The following is a 22,707-nucleotide window of genomic DNA, read 5'->3' as shown; positions in this document are numbered from 1 at the left end:
AATGCCACTTCAGTGACAGGATCAGGATGACGTCATATGAAAGTCTTTCGTGCGATCACTGTCACTTCCGGATGGGATAATGTCTGGATAAGCGAGACATCATCTGAAAGTCCTTTCCGTGACCATGCAGGAAAGATGGGACAGGGACAGGACAATGTTGTCCCATCCCCTGTGTGATAATCTCCATAATCACAGAAGAGGTAGTGGGATGCCAGCCACAGATGCTGGTGAAACGTCAAACTCTTCTAGAACATGGCCACATAGCCCGAAAAACTCACAAAAAACTATGGATGCTGGCCATGAAAGCCTTCGACTTCACGTTCTGAAGGTGTAATAGGGAAAGGAATGCCAATTGTATAGTTTTAAAAAATGCTTAGTGAGAGAGCAGCCTGGTGTGATAACTTTCTAAAGCTGACTGTGAGACTGCACTTGACTTTGTAGAGGATATTCAGAAAATTATATATGAATAGCTCTGGAAATAACACCACTAGTGTAAGCAAAGAATATTTAGGAAGATACGTTGGGTGGAAACAGCAAATTCAACAGGTATTTACTATAAAGATGCTGTTGGGCAAGTATTATCACGAGTAGCCCCATTGACTTCACTGCTCCATTTAGACTGGATTGGAGTATTACTTGGATAATTTGCATTTTTCACTCTTTGTACGACTTCTTACATATGACTTGTAGGTAGCAGTATGCAAATAACTGTTATTAACTTTGATAGTAAAGTTAAATTCCTGGTATATAAATAGTGTGGTATTTGGGGATAATATATCTTCATTCCCTTATTTTTGGAAGCAAGTTGATAAAGCTGAATAAATACTAAATGAGTTTATCTAATTTCCTAAGGATGAATTTGAAGAAACATTCTTCCTTGAAACTGGAACTGAGAAGACGAGGAGGAGTTTGACTGGTTTGTACATATGGTGCTTTTTAATCAGACATGGAAACGACTGGAAAGCAGAACTTAATACTCTGCAAAGTTTCCTTGATGTTTTCTTTCCAAAACATCATACCAGACAAGGTCATGGTATTATGAACATTCACCTTTGATGGAGGTCTCCAATGCTGTTGGCACAGCGACATACTTTGATTGACAGACTTCTGCTTCCAGCCAGAAACTATCTGCATGACATAACTCTTAATGGTGCCAGTTTACATTTCATCTTACATGAAATAAATGTTGGGCAAAGAGAATCTGCCCCTGACAAAAACATTTACTTTGAATTAACTAAAGGTGAGCTCTTCTATCTTACTTAGTTACAAGACTGATTGAAAATAGTATCACTTATTTTGAGAGAAACATGCTAATGAGCATAGCACTGATAGTGTATCTGCATGTCAAGTGCTATGAAACCCCATAGAGTAAGGACCATGGATAGAACTTCCATATCACCTGATGCTTTAAGATTAACTAATTTTATGCATTTAGTGATGAGTCACCAAATGTTAAGAAACAACATGAAACCATCATTAAAATAAGTATGTAAATATATTTGCATATATGCTTAAAATAATTTGCATTTTCTGTAATGAATCTCCAGTGTTGTCTAAAGATAGGTGTCCTATATTTAACACCATGTGTCTAAATAGTGCTCAGGCACCTCAAAGGTATGTTTAGCTTGCAATTCTGTACCTGGGAGAAAGTCTCATTAGACCTTACTTTTAAGTAAATGTGCAAAGGACTGCAGTGTTAAAAATGAAAAGACACCTGCAATTATGAATTACTTCTTGCTATAATTTTGGATTGCCATCTTTCTTTTGATTGTAATATTATGCATAATGAGAGGAACAGATTAGATGTAACTGGCAGTCTTGGGTAGTTGCTGAATCCTGTAAGACACATAGATTGTGCACATAGATGAAATTTAAGGCACATTCTTTCTCTATGTAGACTTCCTCTATTAGCTCTTATTTCAATAAATGAAGATCAGAAATAACACCAATGAGACAAATAATTGGAGAAAAGTAGCTTCAAAGCCAAATTTGGGGGTAAAAAAAACACTTCAACTAGTTTGGCTGGGGAGCTGTAGTTCAAAAAGAAACTGTTTCAGGGTGAGCATGACATGTGGAGGAGGATTAAATAACCTCTCTGCTGCTAGATAGGCAGCCTTGGGATTGTGTATTAGGTTGATTGTTCTGCATCAGATCAGTTTGGCTCATGTTTGGGATAAGTACATTTGATTAGGAATGGAAACCTGTGACCATTTAGCTGCTGGCCTTCAACTCACATAAACCCTGACTGACCTCACTGTATAGAGCTGATAAACATTGGAAACCCACAATAGCTGGAGAGCTATGGGCTGCCTACCTTGACCTAGAACAGGGTTGAGAACTGTGTATCCCTCCAAATGGTGTTAAGCTGCTTCTTCCAGTATTCCTCACCATTGGCTAGGGTGGTGAACCTTTTACAGACCAAGTGCCCAAACTGAAACCCAGACCCCACTTATTTATTGTAAAGTGCCATGTCCATCATGCTTTCTAGTAAGAAACTCTGGCAAACTCTGTGCTAGGGCTACAGCATGTGTGCCCACAGAGAGGGCTCTGAGTGCCACCTCTGGCACATGTGCCATAGGTTCGCCATCACTGGCCTAGGGCTAGTGGAAGGTGCAGTCAAACAACATCAGGAGGGCCTTATGACTTCCATCAATGCCCTAGAAATTTCCAGGGAAACACACGTAGGAAGAGGCTACCCAAGCATTCACGTTCTAGGTAGGACTGGAAACAAAATGTGGAGTGCTCCCTGTTCAAGATACCAGCCACATCCTTCTATTGTCTATCCTTTCCAATGATCTATTTATTTTCTCCTCACCTCATTAAGCATATGTGATCCTCACTGTGCTGTTCTATCCCCCTTCCAGGTTTTTGTTTTTAATTGTATTTCTGTAAACCTTGGCACTGTTTGTCAGTTGTCAGTAAAATGATACTTTGGATGTTTGAGAAATTATTCCATAATCCTATGGGATAATTCAGGATCAGGTTTCTGAAATGAAACTGGTAATTTATTTGTAGATGCAGATACTGGCCTATATCCAATATTAGCTGTATCCAGAATATTTTTCTTTAAATCAGTAGGAGTTAATGTTAGTCATAACTAAGAAGTTGGATTCGTTTCAGTGTGGGTCTGCTCTGGGTGGTACTAACAACACTGGATTTAGCTCACTGGTTGTACACATCTCTTCATTTTGGGAATACAATATCTGGTATTCCAGTTTTCAGAAATATCATGGATGAAACATCTTCCCATGTTGTGCTTTCTGCACTTCCCACTTTGTCACTGAATTGGATTGAAGATGGAACAAGGTTTCTCTATACTCTTAGATGTCGCAAGACAGAGCCTGAGGACTGAACAGACAGTACCCTTCAAAATAGTTGCTGTTCCCTGAAGTCAGTGGCTTTAAGGGATTTTAGTGACATCATCTCATAGACTCACTAACATTACTAGCCAGCTGAAAATGTGGAGATTTATAGCTTGATCCTGCACACAGAATGTCAACATTTTATGGCTGTATAATTATAGTGACTAAAAGGATTGCATATGTTGGCCCGCAGTAGTGGGTATGTGTGTGCAGAATTTGAGCCTCAGTCTCTGTATGTGGCATTTTAAATACAGCAACAGAACACAAAAAAGTTAGAACTGGCAAGTGATTTCTTCTTTTATTTAATGTCACTAGGAAGAATGGAAGGGGAAACTATGCTTGCTTTTTATTAATAAGAAAATGCTGGGGTATGTGTAATAAATCTTCTAGTGCATGTCCTTGTCACTTCATGAGTATTGCTTGGTATGTATGTAAACTTATTGAGTATTGTTTGGTATGTAATCTGGGCTGGTAATTACCAGAGAAATGTGCTAGGATTGCTAGAGAAACCTAGTAGCATGGAGCTCTCTTAGAGACAAACCTGACTCTGATTTTACACCAGAAGTAGGTAATAGTTGTTAACTACCTTTGCTGACCTTGACTCATGGCGACCCTGTGGATGAGACATCTCCAAGACCCCTATCTTCCACTGCTCTGCTTAAGTCTTGTAGATTCATGCTCATGTCCTCCCTGATTGAATCTATCCATCTGGTGTGTGGTCTTCCTCTTTCTCTTTTACCCTGTACCTTTCCTTGCATTATTGCTTTTTCCAATGAGTTGTTGTCTTTTTCATAGTCCACTGTATCCTCAGCACTCTTCTCCAGCACTACATTTCAAATCAGTTGATTTTTTTCTCATCTGCTTTCTTCACTGTACAGCTCTCACATTTATACAGGGTGGTGAGGAATACCATGGCTGGGATGATTTTAACTTTAATGCTCAATGGTATACCTTTGCTCTTTAAGATCTTGTCTAATTCATTCATGGCTGCCCTTCCCATTCCTAGTCTTCCTATTTCTTGATTGCAGTCTTGGTTCTGATCAATGTGTAATCTAGGTTGTCTAGGTTGAATTTATGTAGGTCCTCCGTGGTCATTATTTTGTTTTCTTTATGTCAGCAGCAAGCCTGCCTTTGCATTTTCTTCTTTGACCTTCCTTAATAATTGTTCCAAGTCTGTGATGTTTTCTGCTAGTAGTATGGTATCATCCACATATCTTAGACAGTGATGTTCCTTCATCCTATCTTCACTCCTCCTCCTTCTGCTGTTGCTGTTTGTATGATATTTTCTGCATACAAGTCAAACAAGTAGGGTGAAAAAATGCAAGTGTATTGGACTGCTCTGGGATTTTTCTTTCCATAAGTGGTTAGATTCTGTGTTGCAAAATTTTAAGTATAATTCTGCTTGTGTGGGAAATTAATGCTGCAGTCTTTTGTGTCTCCTTTTTGTGGATGGGGATGTATGTTGAATGTTTCCAGTCTGCTGGCCATTGTTTTGTTTTCCATATTGGCATATATTTTATTCAACACTAGAGTTGATTGTGTATGTGTGGATTTTAGCAGCTCAATTGGAATATCTTCTGTCCTTGGTAGTTTGTTCTATCCATTTTCTCTTCTTACAGATTCCACCTTGGTTTATAGAATCAGGCGTTCATCTTCCTATGATTCTTCATTCCACATGTCATTCATTTTTCATCTCTTTCATATAGCCCTTCTGTATATTTGATTCAGCATCTTTTTATTTATTCTAATAGTAGGTAATGCTAGAAGTAATTTTTTTCCTCATCACATCACTTCTGGTCACCATTTAGGGAGAGTTTTCAACTCAAAACAGCTGATTTCAGGAATTGGGACGATAGAAGACTTGACCAGTTTTGAATCATCTGGAAGTTAAAAGATTACCAGGAAGCAGTATGGAAAGAAATGAATTAGGAAAGAGGTCAGAAGGTTTGGTGGTTACAAAATGGACTTGGGGGTGTTGTTGTTGTTGTTAAAATACAATTCTATAAAACCATTCCCTACACTTCCCTTTCCCTGCATTATATCATGGACAACATACATCACTGGATGGGTCTGTGCTGTCTATAAACATATTGATGATATCTGGAAATTAATGCAGCAGTATGTTAAGAGGGTGGTGTGCAAAGATCCCTTGCCATCAAATCTTCTGACCTGGATATCATGGTTGTTTCTTTTTTCTTTAAAACCTTTTTGGTGTAATAGTACTAATGTACTACACAGAGCCAGCTTGGTTTAGTGGTTTGAGTGTTGGACTAGGATACTGGGAGACCCAAGTTCAAAACCCTTCTCAGTTATAGAAACTCACCGTGTAACCATGTCATACTCTGTCAAGCTTCACAGGAAGGCAAAGGCAAACTTGTTCTGAACAAATCTTGCCAAGAAAGCCCCATGGTAGCTGCAGGGTTGCCATAAGTCAGAAATGACATGAAGGCACACAACAACAATAACAACAACATTACAGAGAACCAAAACTCCTTTAGGTGGTTTGTTTATTTGATTTATATCCCACTTTTCTCATGTCATGGAACCCAAGGCAGGTCAGAGGATAAATCAAAACTAGAGCTAAAAGTAACCAATGAAGGTAAATGAAAGATAACCAATTACACCATCCTATTATAATACCACTAATTACAAACTATGTACTTAAAAATGATACTGCATTGGCTATTGAAAGATCTTTCTGCAGCATTAAACAGCACCAGCAGCCATTAGCAGAAGTGAAAAGTGTATCTGCATTGATACAGAAGAGATATGCAGTAATCCCTCTTGCAGCTATCCTAAAAACACAGATAAAAGATCAGGTATTCAATCTATATTTATAGTATTTTTTAAAATTTATTTCAAGGATTGACTGGGCAATGCCTGCAACAGTTCTGACTGCTGCTATAGCTGCCTGTATTAAGCCTCTTTGCCAGCTGCTTCCTCATCCCTTGGTCAATGTCTAGCTTTTAGGATTTGGAGCAACACCAAAAAAGTGACTTCCTTGTCGGTCTGCTGCTTTCCAATCAAGAAGTAAAGCTCTACCAGAGGGAAGATAAGAAAAAGTGAATACTAAATAAAGCAGAGGGGTGTGTGTTTGGAAGATTGCTGCAGCAGTTTCTAGAACATTTCATTGGTTCAGACTTGGGAACAGTTGTCCCAAGCTTTCTCATAGTGTATGGCTTTGTTTATAGAGTCTTGTATAACCATTCAGTGGCAGTGAGTTTTTAACTCTAAATTAGTAGTTCTCGCACTTTGGTTTTCCAGAGGATTGGGACTTCATTACCCATTTTTTCCCTGCACATTGAGAATGCAAGCTAGAAATTCTGGGAGTTCAAATACAAAACGTATGAAGGACCAAAGTCTGATCACAAATGGGAATCATGGTGGCCCTCCAGATGTGAATTGCAATTCTTAGCATCCTTCACAACTAGTTATGTTTCCTAGAACTACTAGGAGCTGCAGTCCACCTACTGCCAGAGGGTCACATGATTCTCCCCCTGCTTCAGATAATGATGAACAATTATGCCCATGATCCCTCACCATTGGATATGCTGCTATAGGTGGATGGGAACTTGAGTCTAACAATATTTGGAGGACCATAACTATCCCAACCCTAGTACATGAAATCTGGAAGCCTTCAGTTACCTTTCACTGTGTTAGCTTTCCCCAGGCCATCTAGAGCTGCTGTACTAACACTAAACACTAAATAAAAATACAGAAGGAAGAATAGAAGTTGTTGTAATACCTTGCAGAAGTGTGATTTCCTCGGTGTGAGTAGTTCCTCCACTGATGTAGATTGAAACTATTCCATGGTTATTTGCTCATAGTTGTTGTATTAGATGAGCTGGTCATCAGATGACAGATACACAGTCTACCACCAGCTGTACTCAGAGCTTTACCAGCTTGGCAAACCTGGCAGATTTGCAGGGCCCAGCTTCAGTTCCAGGCTGTGATGAGGTGGCAGAATAAGACTCTTGTGAACAATAAGAATGGCAACCTTCATATAGTTTTTCTCCCCCTGGGAGTTAAAAATACTTGTCTTGCATTTCCACAATAATCCTTAAAAAAAACTTTGTAAAACAGCGCAGTATTATATTTCTCTTATTTCAGATGGGGATAATAAGCTGAGAATTAGTGGCTTTCATCCTGTTTCACAAAGTTTATGAAATGGCTATAGACTCCTTTGCCTGTTACCTTTGTGGTATGGGAACCATTGCAACATGACTGCTCCCTAGCTCAGAAAGAGCATATGCTTCAGTTATTCCCCATAACAGCACCCCCTTCTTTGGACTCCCCAGAGGCCAGGGCAGTGATGATATGAGAAGTTGCAACATTGGCCACTTCCACATGTCTTGCTATGCACAGCTCTCATGCTGCAAAGGGAGTGTGTAATGATGGGGCCTTGGCTAATACACAATAAAACATCATGTACTAGAACAAATGACAGGGGAAGAGAGAAATGGGAGATGCCAGTAAACGTTGCTGTTCAAAGTGCTCCTGTCCTGCTTAGTGTTCCAGTCAGATAGCCATGTCCTCCTCCAGGAAATGCCTTTCTATTACACCTCCCACCTGTTTTTCTAATTCTTCTCTGAGTTAGCTAGCATTCTGTGGCTCCCCATTGTGCAGTTTTGAGGACTTTTCCTCCTTTCCACCAGAGATTCTCCCCGGCCCTCTGTGGAATATAGTATATATTCTATACACTTTGAAGTTGCTGATTAATTCCTGCCAAAATACCTGTGGAATTTGAAACACTTTTAATGCATTAAATCAGGATGGGCATGGGGAAGCTTTGAGATTGCATGTGACCCAAGGCTATTTTACTGGACCTCACTCCCTTAAGACTACTTTTTTTAGAGGAGTTTATCATACTGAGTTTATCCTGTGAAAAAACGGGATTCAAAACGGAAAAATCCTGCAAAAGCGGGATCGTTTTCACATGACATCGGGGGCACTGAGCATTAATCCAGCATTAACCCACACAGAAAGTGGGCAAAATTGGCTGCTTTTTACTTTCAGCCAATTTTGTCCACTTTCTGTGTGGGTTATTTTTGTGTTAGTGCTCAATGCCCCTGATGAGTCTGAAAACAATCCTGTTTTGGTGGGATTTTTCTGGGATTTAAATCCCATTTATGCACGGGATTTAGACACTTAGGCCTGTTACAGACTGCCAAAATAAAGCTGCTTCGGGTCTCTTTGGAGGTATGCTGTTTAAATGATGCATGCATCCCAAGAATCCGGAAGCTGCACCAAAGCTGCACTCCGGTGCTTAGGAATGGAGTGTGGCTTTGGGGCGACCTCCGGACTCTTAGGACCCATGCATCATTTAAACAGCATACCTCCAAAGAGACCTGAAGCAGCTTTATTTTGGCAGTGTGTAACAAGCCTTAGTCTCCTGTGTGATAAACTCCAGACAGGAAGGAGAAGAAGGAAAATCTCCCAGGAGCTGAAATTCACTGTTTATACAGATTGCAAGGGCTCCCTTGAACTATTTAACATTAAAAAAAAAACAAAACAGAATTAGATTTATGGCCACATCCAGAGCTTTGTTTTTGTTTTGTTTTGCCGCAGTTTTTGGCAGCTAAAGTGGCTTCCTTGAGGGACCTAGGGGTGGAAGATTGGCCTTTGGATGTACACAAAAGAAAGGATGAGTGATTGACAAAACAATGTTTTTTAGGGACCAAATGGAGTAACAGCAAAGTCCTGCCCTTTCAAGATGGCCACTGCAGTGCCTTGAAATGGGTTGTGATGAAGTCTGAGATCATTTACTCAAGAGGTCTTCAGTTTTCAAGGTCTTCAGTTGTCAATAGTAGAAGTCCTCTATGACCACAATGGTTGCTTTCTAAGTGATGTCAGTATGTTATAGCTTAAAGTTGTTAAGATGGCTAACGAAACCTTAGGAAAGGAATTTGAATGTTTTAGAATTGGGGGAAAGCCTCCATCCAAAAGTTGGGAAATAAAGGAGTGTAACCACATGGGGACAAGTAGAAGGCCAGATTGGCACTCCATGTTTGGCTCTTATACTTGAAATCCCCAACTCCTGCTATACATGCAATTTGCAATACTTATTGATATTTTTTTAGTCATTTATATGTACAAGTTATCCTCAAGAGTGAGAGTGGTGCTGCTTTTGTGATCCACCTGAAGAAGCTGCAATTCATTGCCCCTCCTGACCCAGCCATTGTACTTAGCAGCATTGTCTCTTCCTGGATTTTTTGTTCAGTAATACCTGTAGAATGTGACAGAATTATGGGCACTGGTTTTTACTGACATGAATATTCTTGTTCTGATTGTCCCTTGATTTCATTATTATCAGATAGGAAAGCCAGAATTTGTACATATTCTTGTGGGTTATTCTAGATTCCTAGTGCAAAAGGGAAAGACTGCTGGGTGATCTCTTTTGGCCCCTTTGACATATTTTGCACAACCCAATGATATCTTGTTATTCAAACATCAGAATTTGCACAAAACAAAGCAAAACTGTTCCTTTTGTTTTTTCTGGTGAGGGATCTCAACTCATTGAAGACTGTTGAACTTGTTAACTCAAGAGACTACCCATATTGTTTTTAATGGCACTTGTAGCCAAATAAATTTTTACTCATTCCTTCCTTCCTTTTGGCCTCCTTACTGCATCCTATATTATTGGGTTTGATTATTCAAGGGGTGCATTCACACTGTAGAAATAATGAGTGCTGCAGCTCCATCTTATGGAATCCTGGGATTTACTGCTGCCTAAACATTCCCCACATGTTGCAGAAGCACCAGAAGTGGGATCATCACTCGCACTTCTCTAGCATAATTGAGGCTTCCTGCTTTCCTTCCGTCGCGGAAGCATTTGTGGGGAAACCTGTAGAAGCCATTTTTTCAGTAACAGAAGATCCCATTATTAAAAAATGGCTTCTCCGAGGCTTCCCTGAAAATGCTTCCGCAACGGAAGGAAAGCAAGAAGCCTCAATTACCTTCTAGAAGCATGACAGACGATCCCACCTCCGGCGCTTCTGCAATGTTTGGGGAACGTTTTGACAGCGGTAAGTGCCTTATGTGATAAGGTCCTATGTCTACTGCTCTAAGTCTTTAGCCTTCTCTGCCAAAGCATGCTGATGCTTTACAAAACCACGAATCCCAAGATTCTGTAGGATGAAGCCATGGAAAACTGCATTATTTCTACAGTACAGATTGCATTATGGTATTTCTGGTGTAAAACAGCATTATCAGTGGTGTCAAACACAATTATTTCTACAGTGCAGATGCACCTTTGGAGTCAGTGGAAATACTGGTTTTAAGGACAACTCAAGGCCTACTACATATCCCACTAAGACATGGAAATGATTTAAGACATTTCTTTTCCCGCTGTTGCCTTTGAGAATAGAATTCCTTTCTCCCCCACCCCCCTTTTAAACTATTTTACATAAAATATTACAAATACAGTGAGCCCTTCCCTTACGCGGAGAATGTTCCAGATCCCCTGCATAAGGGGAATTCTGCGTATGTTCACACCCCATTGCAAACAATGGGGCATGTGCTCGCGGTGCTGTGAAACACACAAACCACAGGTATGTAAACCATATTTTTTTTGTTGCACAGCTTCAGTGTAAGCTTGAAACCACGTATAGTGCGCCTGCATGTGGTGTGGTCGCACTGTATAGTAGGTAACAAATGGGTTAATAAAGCAAATAATTCAAACAATTAACAGATTGTAGTAAAAATAAAAGATGAAAATGGATGCTAATGGATAGGGTTATAAAGATGAAAACAACTGTGGTGGACATCGATGAGAACCAAAGTATCCTTTAAGACAGAATGGTGATGGACTGATGGACTCACTGATTAGGAATTTTTATTAACATATTCTAGGAATCACATGCAGGGGTAGCTGTGTTGGTCAAGTAGCAAAATACAATAATATCCAAAATCCACAAAAGTGATACCTTTATGGGGCCAACCAAAAAGTTCTCAATTCCAGTGGTATGAAGGGACATTCTTGCAGGCAGGCCCTTCCTCCTCCTGCGTTTTGATTGCCCCAATAAAGCTATCAGTTTGGTGGGTTTTGGATATTCTAGGAATGGACGCCAGCTTTCTATAAAAGAATCATGTAGCATGCATTTCTTCAACTTGTTCAGTATATCCAGGGGCATGACTGGGGGGCACGAGCCTGTCAGGAGACATTTGCCTCTTGGCAGAAATGGGCTATGCCATTCATTTGTGTCCTTTAAAATGCTGAGGAGGCTGGGAGAGGCAAAGTAGGAGGAGAAAGAAAAGGCCCTAGGTTTTTTTTAAAAAAATAAAATCAAAATTTAATTTAAAATAAAATTATTTAAAAAATTTCTTTAAGAACATCACATCTTACCAAATTTTCACTGAGGTGGATTTTGTTTATTTTTGTTTTTAGCATATTAGCTTTTTTTTTTTTTTTAGTATTTTAGCATTTTATTTTATTGTTCACTTTTTATTGTATATGTTCTGATGTACCGCCCTTTGGTGGAAAGGATGTTATAAATAAACATTATTATTATTATTATTCACTTTAACCACATGAAATGATGTCCATGGAAATACATTTAGACTATGTGTATGATATCGTAATTTTGCAAGTTGTTTATGTCACCACTGTCACCATTATATTTAGTGATATATTGGAATTGCGATTTGTGAGTAACAATACTGCAAAAAACATTACTAAAGATTATGTATGTTGTGGGATGGGAGGAGGAGGTCAATGAGTGACAAAATGAGTTACGGTACTGGGCAACATAAATCCTATTGACGCCACAGATCCTGTATTTAGAAGTTAGCCCCCAGAAGATAGAAACTAGAGTCTGGCTTGTCATATTCATCTTTTAGCTGTGGAATTCAAAGATATACTGTAGCCGTGTTAGTCTGTAGAATCAGTATGTAGAGAGATCTGGTAGTACTTTTGAGACTAACTGAAAGAAAGAAGATGGCAGCATGAGCTTTTGTAAAGTCTACTTCCTCAGATACATCTGAGGAAGGAGACTTTAGTCTACAAAAGCCCATGTTGCCAACTTTGTTCTTTCAGCTCATCTTTTAGCTGACATTGCTCTTTTCTCCTGTAGTTTTAACTTCCACTGCTGCCGCCTTATCCCTCAGGATGATCTTAAGTCAATGAGGCAACTAAAGATTGTCCAGAAGCTCCAAAAAAAGGAGTCCAACAGTCAAATCACTATGTGCCATATTGAGAGGTATAATTTTAATTTTGCTAGTGCAGTGATGGTGAACCTTTTAGAGGCCGAGTGCCCAAACTGCAACTCAAAACCCACTTATTTATTGCAAAGTGCCATGTCCCCCTGGCTTTCCAGTAACAAACTCTGGCAAACTCTGTGCTGGGATGATGGCACATGTGCCCACGGAGAGTGCTCTGAGTGCCACCTCTGGCACGCGTGCCATAGGTTAGCCATCACTGTGCTAGTGGTTTACGTCACCACTCTTGCCATTACATTCAGTGATATAGGAAAATTATGATTTATGACTAACGTTAGTGCAAAAAACCCCACACATCACACAACACAGATTGGGAGTTTATCCTGTGAATATCCCAGAAAAATGGTGTAATTATGCAAACAAATTTCACACATCACACAAAAACTGCCATTAAAGTAATGACAAAGAAGCATTAATGTGCATCTTTTTACTTCTGGGATTTCATCGACAAAGCATTTCTGATATCACTTTATTTGCGCAATTGCGTGTGATGATCATTTTCACAATGACTTGCCATTTTTGCTTTATTTACAGGATGCTTTAACTGCGCTTTAATCTCTCTTTAGTGCCAAAATTGTCCCCAGTGTGATCAACTCCAGTGCTAAGGATTCTGTATGGAGTGGACTGGGAGGAGAGAGATGGCAGGGGGAGCAGATGCCCCCGTTTTCTAGGAAGCGCCCTACATTTCAGTCTTCCCTCCAGGAGGAATTCAAAATGCCTTCCATTCTGAGCAGGACTAAGAAGCATGGATTTACATTGTTATGGGTCTTTAGCTTTTATTTGGCCATGCCCTTCGTTTTGCCTGAATGCCAGGCCTTTTGCAGTGCCTTGTCCTCCTTTGCGATGTGGACACAGCTGGTCATCCTGGGAGGAGGTGGCTGAAGAGGGGGTGACACCATGAGTAGCCACACCAGCTGGCGCCACCCCTAGTGACTTCACTGACCTGTCTGCCAATTTCCCCTTCCCCAAACTCTGGGCCCCTCTTTTCTGGTGCACTCTGGGAACAGGGCCCCCCTACATTGGAGGGAAATGCCCGCCCTGCCCTCAGAGCCAGTGCGGATACTGGGAGGCCAGGGCTCGAATTGCAGCTTGGGCATGAGAGGCCCACTGGTGTGACCTTGGGCCAGGCACACTCTCTCAGCCTCAGAGGATGGCAATGGGGGGCAAGCCCCTCTGAATAGCAAGAGCGAGTCCATTTCTATACCACTTGTCAGCGCGCTCCCTGAGAGGCTTACAAAGCGTGAACGAATTCTCAGAGGCCAGAGGCCAGAGGCGCCGGTGAAACGCCAGGAGCACACTCTTCCAGAACACGGCCGCAGAGACAGAGCCCCAGACCCCGCAAACATCTAGGGATGCGGGCCGTGAAAGCCTTGGGCAGCCCCGTGGTCCGTGAGCCAGTGGCTGCAGTGCAGGCGCTGGAGAAAGACTTGGCAAGGAGACCCCAAGGACTAGGCCCGAAGGGAGGGACGAAACAACAACCGCCGCCATCGAAGAGCCAGCCTCCGCCTCCAAGGGCCTTTCTCTTTGCACCGAAACATCCCCAAAGAGGCCGTGAAGCCCCTGCCGGGCGCGCGCCCTCTCTCTCTCTCTCTCTCCCAAGTGGCGTTCTCTGTACCACGTGGGCTAGGCGCCTCAGCCAATGGGCGGCGGGGGAGCCCCGAGGAAGCCCCGCCCCTCCTTCCCTCCCTCCCTCCCTCCCTCCCGGGGCCGCTCCAAGTGATTAATTTCTGTCACATGACTGTCGCACGCGCTCGCGCACAGAGACTCTCAGCGCCTGGGAGGCAGGCAGGCAGGCAGCGCGGATGGCCAGCGCTCGGCGGCGGCGGAGGAGGAGGAGGAACTAGTAGACTCCCTCCAGAGAGGAGAGGAGAATAGGAGGAGAGCCTGCTGCTGCTGGTGGTGGTGGGGCAGAGCCAGCGCCCCTCTCCCTCCTTCCCCTGCCCTCCCTCCAAAATGCCCCCCACGCCCACCTTGCTCCAGAAGCTCTTCAACAAGAGGAGCGCCTCGGCGGCCCCCTCCAAGGAAGCCAAGGAGGAGACCCTCTTCAGGTAGGAGACAAGGGAAACTGGGGGGGGGGTCCTCCTCCTCACTCCTAGCCATCTAAAGCCACGCCCCTAAGGCATGTCCTCCAAATGGAGGACCTTCAGGGCCTGGCACAATAAAAAAGCGCTTAAAAACACTCCCAATTGCAAACGCATGCTCAAAATGGAGGACGTTCTTGGATGCCTCCTGGACAGAGAATAAAAGCCTAAAGCGCTCCTAGGCATGGCAATGCATGCTTTCATGAGCCCGAAATGGAGGACCTCCAGGAAAAAGTGGAGGACCTGGTAAAAGTAAAAGCACTCCTAGAAATGTAAATGCATGCTTCTTGGTCATGCTCAAAATGGAGGACCCTGGGGGATTTCTCCTGGACAGAGAATAAAAGCCATAGGCACTCATATGAATGCCTGCCTCTTAGTCCTCATCAAAGTGGAAGTGGGGACAACTGTAGGACTTCTCTGGGGAAAGGAGGATGGCACAGACCAGGGTGTTGCTCTTGTTGTTGCTGTTGTTGCTGTTGTGGTGTGTGCGCTTTTGCAGAGCATCTTCGGTTGGAAGCAGGGTGATCAAGTGTCCTAACTGCAAAGGAGGACCAGGCGCCACAAAATGTAGGACATTCAGGAGGGAGAAAAAGGACCAAAGAAAAGCTAAAACACGAATATGGATGTCAAGGCATTCCTCTTTGTTGCTGTTGTGTGTCTTCAAGTCGTTTCTGAGGAGGGGAACCACCCATCTTGGGGTTTCCTTGGCCAGTTTCTTCAGAAGGGGGTTTGCCCTTCATTGCCATCCTCTGAGGCTGAGAGAGTGTTTCCAGGGTTCTTAGTCATGGGCTCAAAATGGAGGACGTTTTGGGAATTTCCTCCCCGACAGGAGGGTGAAATGTAGGACCCGCCCTGGAAAAAGGAGGACGTCTCCGGTTATGCTAGGAGACATTGAGGTGGGGATGGGGAGCCATGGGCAGATGTTCTCCCCTGCAAAGGAGGACCAGACATGGGAAATGGAGGACACTGCAAGAACAAGGGAGGGCATGGCCAAACCAAAGCTAGAAGCACCCATGTCATGGTCAGTGCGCACTTGCTAGCCAGGTTCAGAATGGAGGACGGGTGGAAACTTCTCCTGGACAGAACGTAGCAAGCTCTAAACCTACCCAAGGCACGCTTCTTTAGCCATGGCCTCAAAATGGAGGGCAGTTGAGTATTCCTCCTGGACAGGAAACGGAAGCTGAAAAGACTCCCTTGACATATCAGCCCCTGCTCAGAATGGAGGACGTTTTGAGGAATCCCTTCTGGCTGGCAGGGAGCAGAAATGGAGGACGCCGTGTCCTGGAAACAGGTCTAAGAGCTGGGAGTGTTGTGCAATGTACATGTTAAGGTTTGTAGTCTACTTTAACTCACAACTGTTTTAACTTTCTAAATGGGTTAATTGCTTTTTTTAACTATTGTATTTATACGTTTTAATACCGTATATTGTTTTTAAATTGTATTGTTTTGAATCTGCTGTTCCCCACCTTGAGTCCCTATGTTGGGGGGGACGGGATGTGGAGACTCCCAGGGTTTCCCCTTCCCTTCCCTTCCTCCCTTTTCCCAGGAAAAGCCCCAAGGAGAGGAGCCTTCTTGGCCCAGGAAGCCTTAGTGGCCATGCAGCCCTGCCTTGCCCCTCTCCCTCAGGCGGAAACATCACCTTGCCGGGCGCTTCGGGCAGCGGTGCTCCTTCCACCGAGGCATGGTGGGATGGTTGTGTGTGCCTTCAAGTTGTTTCCAATTTATGGCAGCCCTAAGGTGGGTCCTGGTGGTGCAGTGGTTAAATGGCTGTACTGCAGCCACTCGCTCACAAGCCAAGAGGTTGCGAGTTCAATCTCAGCCAGGGGCTTAGGGTTGACTCAGGCTTGCATCCTTCCAAGGTCACTCAAATAAGTACCCAGATTGTTGAGGGCAGTTAGCTTACACTTTGTAAACCACTTAGGGAGTGCTTAAGCGCACGGATAAGAAGTATAGGAATGTACTTGCTATTGTTAAGGTGAACTATCTATCATAGGGTTTTCTTGGCAAGATTGGTTCAGAGGAGGTTTGTCATTGCCATCCCCTGAGGAGGCTAAGAGTGTGTGACTTGCCCAAAGTGGGTTTACACGGCCAAGCTGGCATTCAGAACCTAATCTCCAGAGTCCTAGTCCAACACTCAAACCGCTACGGCTCTCTCCATAGAAGGGCCTCCCTCCGTTTCGCCTTCTAAGCCACCCCACAGTCTGCCATTCCTTTCCCCAAATCTGAAGTCTCTTCCAGCTCCAGACTCCTGGGGCTTCCAGCTCCCTTTGGAACCCAGGCAGCAGTTGTTGTTATGTGCCTTCAAGTCATTTCTGACTTACAGCAACCCTAAGACCATGGGGTTTTCTTGGCAAGATTTGTTCAGAGCGGGTTTGCCATGGCCATCCTCCAAGGCTGAGAGAGTGTGGCTTGCCTAAGGTTGCCCAGTGGTTTCTATGGCTGAGCCAGAATCCATTGGTATTCTTCCCCCCAAATTTTGTTCAGAGGGACTTTTGCCTTTGCTTTATTCCTCTGAGGCTGAGAGAGTGTGACCTGCCCAGGGTTACCCAGTGGGTTTGCACTGACAAGCTGGGATCCAGACCCTGGTGTGCAGTGTCCTAGTCCAATGCTCAAAGCACTACCCCAGCTCTCAGCAGCAATATAATGTTTATGGCGTTTACTTGACAAGAGAGTGTGACTTGCTCCATGTCACCCAATCACCCAGTGGGGTTTCCATGGCAGGCAGTGTTTTGAACCCTGGTCTCCAGAGTCATAGTTCAGTGCTCAAACCACTACACCAGTTCTCAGCAGCAATATAGACATTGATGGAGTTTTCTTGGCTGCCTTTCCCCTTCTTTGAGGCTGAGAGAATGTGACTTGCCCAAATTCACCCAGTGGATTTCATGGCGGAATTTGGGCAAGTCACATTCTCTCAGCCTGGTCTCCAGAGTTGTAGTCCAACACTCAAACCCCCTACACCTCTCTGACTGTCACAAGAAATATAGACATTTATTTGTTTCTCTAAATGAGCCACTTCCCTTTCCATCTTTTCAGTGAAAGGGATTGCCTTGTCTTTTCTTTTCCTTGCACTTTGCTAGCTATCACTTTCCCTTTCTTGAGAAAGGGTTGAGGTGATTCAGGTGGTGATTTGGAACTGTTTGTGTGTTTGTAAAATTAAGATGAGGGATGGCATTTTCCTTGGCTGTCTTTCTGAATATTGACGGAGGAGTTAAGTGCCTGGCAAGAACCACCTTAAATGTGGAACGCAGTCTGTCTGTTTGCCAGTAGAGTGTAGAGTTACCAGAGAAAACTGTCATGATCTTCCCTCAACAGAGACCCTGTCTGGCTGGGCTTTCCTGGTTCTCCATTTACTTTGCTTTTATAACAACAACAACAAATTGGTAATTTGTGAGAGCTTCCTTGAAATCTCAATACAATCCTTTTATGAGTTATCTTCTCTTCTGTTTATTGTTGATATAATTTTATCCTAAATATGGGGGGAGTGGCTAAATCAGGTTCTAGGCCCATCTAGACTAAAGCTGTGAATCAGTGGACTTTACATAAGAGTGGATTTAATGTATTCTCACTGATTCAGGAGGTGTACTTGATTGCTGATCGGGCTGAAGTGTGTCCAGAGGAAGGTAACCAAAATGGCGAAAGACCTAAAAACCATGCCCTATGAGGAGCGACTTAGGGCTTGGGGTGTTTAGTGTGGAGAAGAGACGGTTAAGATGTGATATGATGTGTGTATGTGGTGTTATGTTCCTTCAAGTCATTTCTGATTTATGGCGACCCTAAGGTGAACTATCATGAAGTTTTCTTGGCAAGATTTGTGCAAAGAAGGTTTGCCATTGCTTTCCCCGGAGGCTGAGAGCATGTGACTTGCTCAGAGTCACTCAGTGGGTTTCGTGGCTGAACTGGGAATCAAACCCTGGTCTCCAAAGTTGTAATCCAATGCTCAAACCACTACACCACACTGACTCTCAGGTGATATGATAGCCCTGTTTAAATATTTGAAGAGATGTCATCTTGAGGATGGAGCAAGCTTGTTTTCTGTTGCTCCAGAGAATAGGGCATGAAGCAATGAATTGAAGCTACAGAAAGGAACATTAGCAAGAACTTCCTGATGGTAATAACTGTTTGACAGTGGAACACACTCCCCTCAGAGAGTGTGGTGGAGTTTCCTTCTTTGGAGATTTTTAAACAGAGGCAGGATGGCCATCTGTCAGGAGTACTTTTTATTGTTTATTCCTGCATGGCAGGAGGTTGGACTGGATGGCCCATGGGGTCTCTTCCAATTCTGTGATTCTGTAATTCTGAGAGACTGAACCCTCCACTGATCTGTGGCTATTGTACTTTGAACATATCAGGAAACAACATGACTCATTAGAAAAGATGTTAATGTTGGGGAAAGTAGAAGGCAGTAGGAGAAGAGGAAAATCATATTATAGATGGACTGACGATCAAGGAAGCCAGAGCCCCGAGTTTACAAGACCTGAGCAGGATGGTTGATGGCTAGCTTAATGAAGGTTTCTCCTTCGAAAGGCTGCCATAAATTGAAGCTGACTCGATGGCATATAACACGTTAGGACTAGCAGTTGGGTTTGGGCCAAGCTATTGGGATGGTAGTGGCAATGAAAAGAACTCCAAGCACAATTGACATTTCTTAGCCGCCTTTCAGAACTGCAATCCTCTTGTAATCTTCATGATTCAAGTGGAGTGTGGAGATCAGGAAATCAGTTTGATGTCACATTGTTTGTTGTTGTGTTCTGAGGCGACACAGTCATAGGGTTTTCCTGTTTATATTGCCATAGTGGATAACAAATTCTGAATGTTATCATGTAGCTCTCTCTTGTGATTGATTCTTGTACCGGTACTTGTGTTTAAACTGTGTTTTATTCTTTTAAGCACTGATCTGTCTTAATATTATAGTAGTTTAATTCTGTTTTAATGCTCACGTTTGTATGTTTTTAATGGTACTGTTCTCTTAAATTGTAAGCCACTCCGAGTTCCAATTTTTTTTGGAAAAGCAGGATATAAATAACTATAAGAAAAAGAAGAAATCCTGCCTGGTTAACTGAGGCAGAGTTCTGCTTGGAAGTAAAACAGCATGGAATTCATTGGGACCAATTTCTGAGTAAAGAAACACAGGCTTGGATTACACGGCATGCATCTTTCATAGAATTGCATATAGTAGACTTCTGTGTATATCAACCATAATCTGTTGGAGTTAGATCAGGAATTCTTTCCAAACCCTGAATTTAGTAGAAGAGAGTTGATTGATTGAAATTCGCCTTGGCTGCATTCATTTGCACAAATTGCATAATGGATAATGTCCTGGTCCCATGGAGCCTGCTAGGTGTTGCTTCTGGCTTCTTTTTGAAAGCAATTTTAATTTCTTCTTGACATTCACTGCTTGGTTTTCCCTTCCTTCATCATGTAATTATCACATTCAATATAATGGTATGTCAAAACATAAAATACATTGCCCTAAGGCTATTGTGTTAAACTACTTATCAGCTTCGTTTAATTTTGACCACAACCATATTATTATTTTGTTGGCACTTATGCTGTTAGCAAATAATGTATAGCATTCTCTCAGTAAAACCATTATTGGTATCTGTGGAATTATTTTAATTTCTGCATGATGCAAATCTTATATAAAACATTTAATGCTGGCATGTTGTTTTAAATATCATGGGCTTATTCTCATATTTGAGAATCCTAGCATTTACTTTTCTTTTTCTTTTTGCCCTTTGTAACAAGAGTATAACATCAGTTTCTTGTTCTTGCTGTTGTTGTGTTGTACAAGTAATTTTTGACCTACGACAATCCTTCAGGGATTTTAAAATCAACCCAAACCTCTAAGGTTGCAGTCCGATAACACTTACCTGTGTGTGAGCTCTGTTGGTAAGGTTTATGTCTGGAGTTGACATAGATTTGTGCTATGAGAGGTTCACAAGCAAACTTAAACTTTTAACTATGAATTTTCCATATCTGGAGAGGATTTAATAATTTGAAGTTTTTGTTACCGCTTCATTGGTAACCTCTCCTAAGTGTAACTCAGTGTTTGAAAGTCTGTCCACGGAGGATAACACAGTGGTTTCTTTGAAGCAAGTAAGTGACTGTGCTGTGCTCAAGCACTTATTTTTCAGTGTATCCAAACACAATAATATTTAAAAAACATATCATTCATTTAAAACAGTGGGGCTGGATCTCTGGGGGCAGGGAAGGACAAGAGTGGGGGTTGAGACTTGGAGGCTCTGGTCCCACCTCTTCCTGCCTCTCCTCTTTTCCTCCCTTTTTGTAAATTTTTAAACTTTATTATTTACATAGTCCAAATTATATGCTCCATAATTCATAATATGCTTTCCCCCTTCCCCTTCTCTCTTTCTCCTCTTCCCAAATTTTAATATATATTTTTAGTTATGCATTGAGTTAAATAGTGAATTTACTGAAATAAAACTGCTCTAATTTGATAGGTGCTATTTTCTTATAAAAAGTTAAAACGGAAATATATATGAATGTGCGAATGAAAATACACCCACGGAATAAACAAAAAAATATTCATATACTGTACTACACCAAGTGGGAGTGGAAAAGGGTCCCAAGGGTAAAACGTTTCAGTACCCTTGAGTTAAATAGAAATACGGTACCATGCTAGTAGTGTATCTTGCCAGCTCTTTTAAAGATTGAAAATACACTGCAGAAATAATTCAGTTTGAGACTACTTGAACTGTCCTTTGGCTCAAGGCTAGGGAGTTCTGTGAAGTGTAGTTTTGTGAGATGTTTAGCCTGCTCTGTCAGAGTGCTCTGGTGCCACAAGAAACTACAATTCCTAGGATTCCCTGGCACTGAGCCAGGGCAGTTAAAGCAGTCTCAAACTGGATTATTTCTGCAGTGTGATTTGGACCATAAGCAATAGTTTTTACTCTTAAATTTGACTCTCCCATTCTATGGGTTAACCACAATAGAATTTTCTTCCCTTCCTACCCCTACCATTTTTTATGCCATGTGAAAATTGGTTCTGGAATTTTCTCAGACCTTCAGAGACAGTTTTGTGGGTGCTCAGGAGCTGTAATGTAGAGGGATTTCCACTGTTTTGCCAGTGGAAGTCTACCACTGACTCCTTGCCATATTTATTATCCCACCTTTCTTCCAATATTGTCAAAACAATCTGACATGCAAAACCTTTAGTAGTGGTGAAAATTCAATGCAAGGTAAGAATCTTAAGAATTTTCAAGAATTTAACAATATGTTTTGGACTTCTGTCTGTAGATACACCAGTACTTGTCCTGCCAGAAGGCTAGGATGTCCCAACTAATGCAGTAGACCTCTAGAACAAAACATAAAAAAGACATCATGTTATCAGTTATGTAGGTTTTTACATGTTTATCACCATGGGACGATGTTTGACTTTTCTGCCTTAGGAATTAAAATTATCAGCTACAACTATTTAATGCTCAGATACCAGATTGCTCAGGACTCAAAGCAAAACATTTGGAGTTGATTATTTTTCCAATCTCATCTAGCAAGATAAGGTCTAACCTTTTTTTAATGGGCCCAAATCCAAGTGTTACATCTGTTAAGAGTAGACCTGTTAAATCAATGGGGATTTGTTAAATCAGTACTTAGATAAGTTCCATTGGTTCATTTGGTCTCTATTCTGTTTGGGTTTAACAATTGAATTCTGGCCTCTGTGTTTGGTGTAGTGTGCATTGCTGATTCTTTGCAAATATTAAGAATCAGGAGACTAAATTGAGAGCAGAAATGAGTCTTTCTGCCAAGCCCTTGCTTTCCTTTCATTCTTCCCAAGGAAAGAGGAAGAAGGCTTCAGATGCAGTAATTTGCCATATGTTTAGGTGGTTCCTTTATATGAAGGAATAATATTTTAAAGAACAACAATCATCCAGTGTATTCAAGGTGTTTCAAGCACCAGGATACTGCTGGCCTTCAACTGCTGGAATTTGGGCTTGACAGCCAAAGCGTGCAGTCAACATTATTCCACATTGTTATAGAATTTTTGTTTTGTCTGAAGGACTTTAAGGTATTTTGTGAGTGTGTCTAGT

At 42.1% G+C, this 22,707-nt stretch overlaps 1 protein-coding gene across 4 annotated transcripts in view; it reads left to right on the top strand.

Annotated features, from left to right (window-relative positions):
* Positions 1-14,371: 14,371 nt before the first annotated feature.
* Positions 14,372-22,707, top strand: part of FNIP1 (folliculin interacting protein 1) — a 143,479-nt gene continuing 135,143 nt past the window's right edge. For all 4 annotated transcript variants that reach the window (XM_089530499.1, XM_089530472.1, XM_089530489.1 and 1 more), the window contains exon 1: positions 14,372-14,626. In XM_089530499.1, coding sequence (XP_089386625.1) covers positions 14,532-14,626 — 95 coding nt within the window. In that variant the 5' untranslated portion in view covers positions 14,372-14,531. The remainder of the gene's footprint in view (positions 14,627-22,707) is intronic.

This window comes from Sceloporus occidentalis, unplaced genomic scaffold (assembly GCF_023333645.1).
Source record: "Sceloporus occidentalis isolate IW3139 unplaced genomic scaffold, rSceOcc1.0.p SCAF_1, whole genome shotgun sequence".
In the NCBI taxonomy this organism is placed as follows: Eukaryota; Metazoa; Chordata; class Lepidosauria; order Squamata; family Phrynosomatidae; genus Sceloporus; species Sceloporus occidentalis.
Note: the sequence above shows the minus strand (reverse complement) of the source record. Positions and strands in the feature narration are given on the sequence as shown.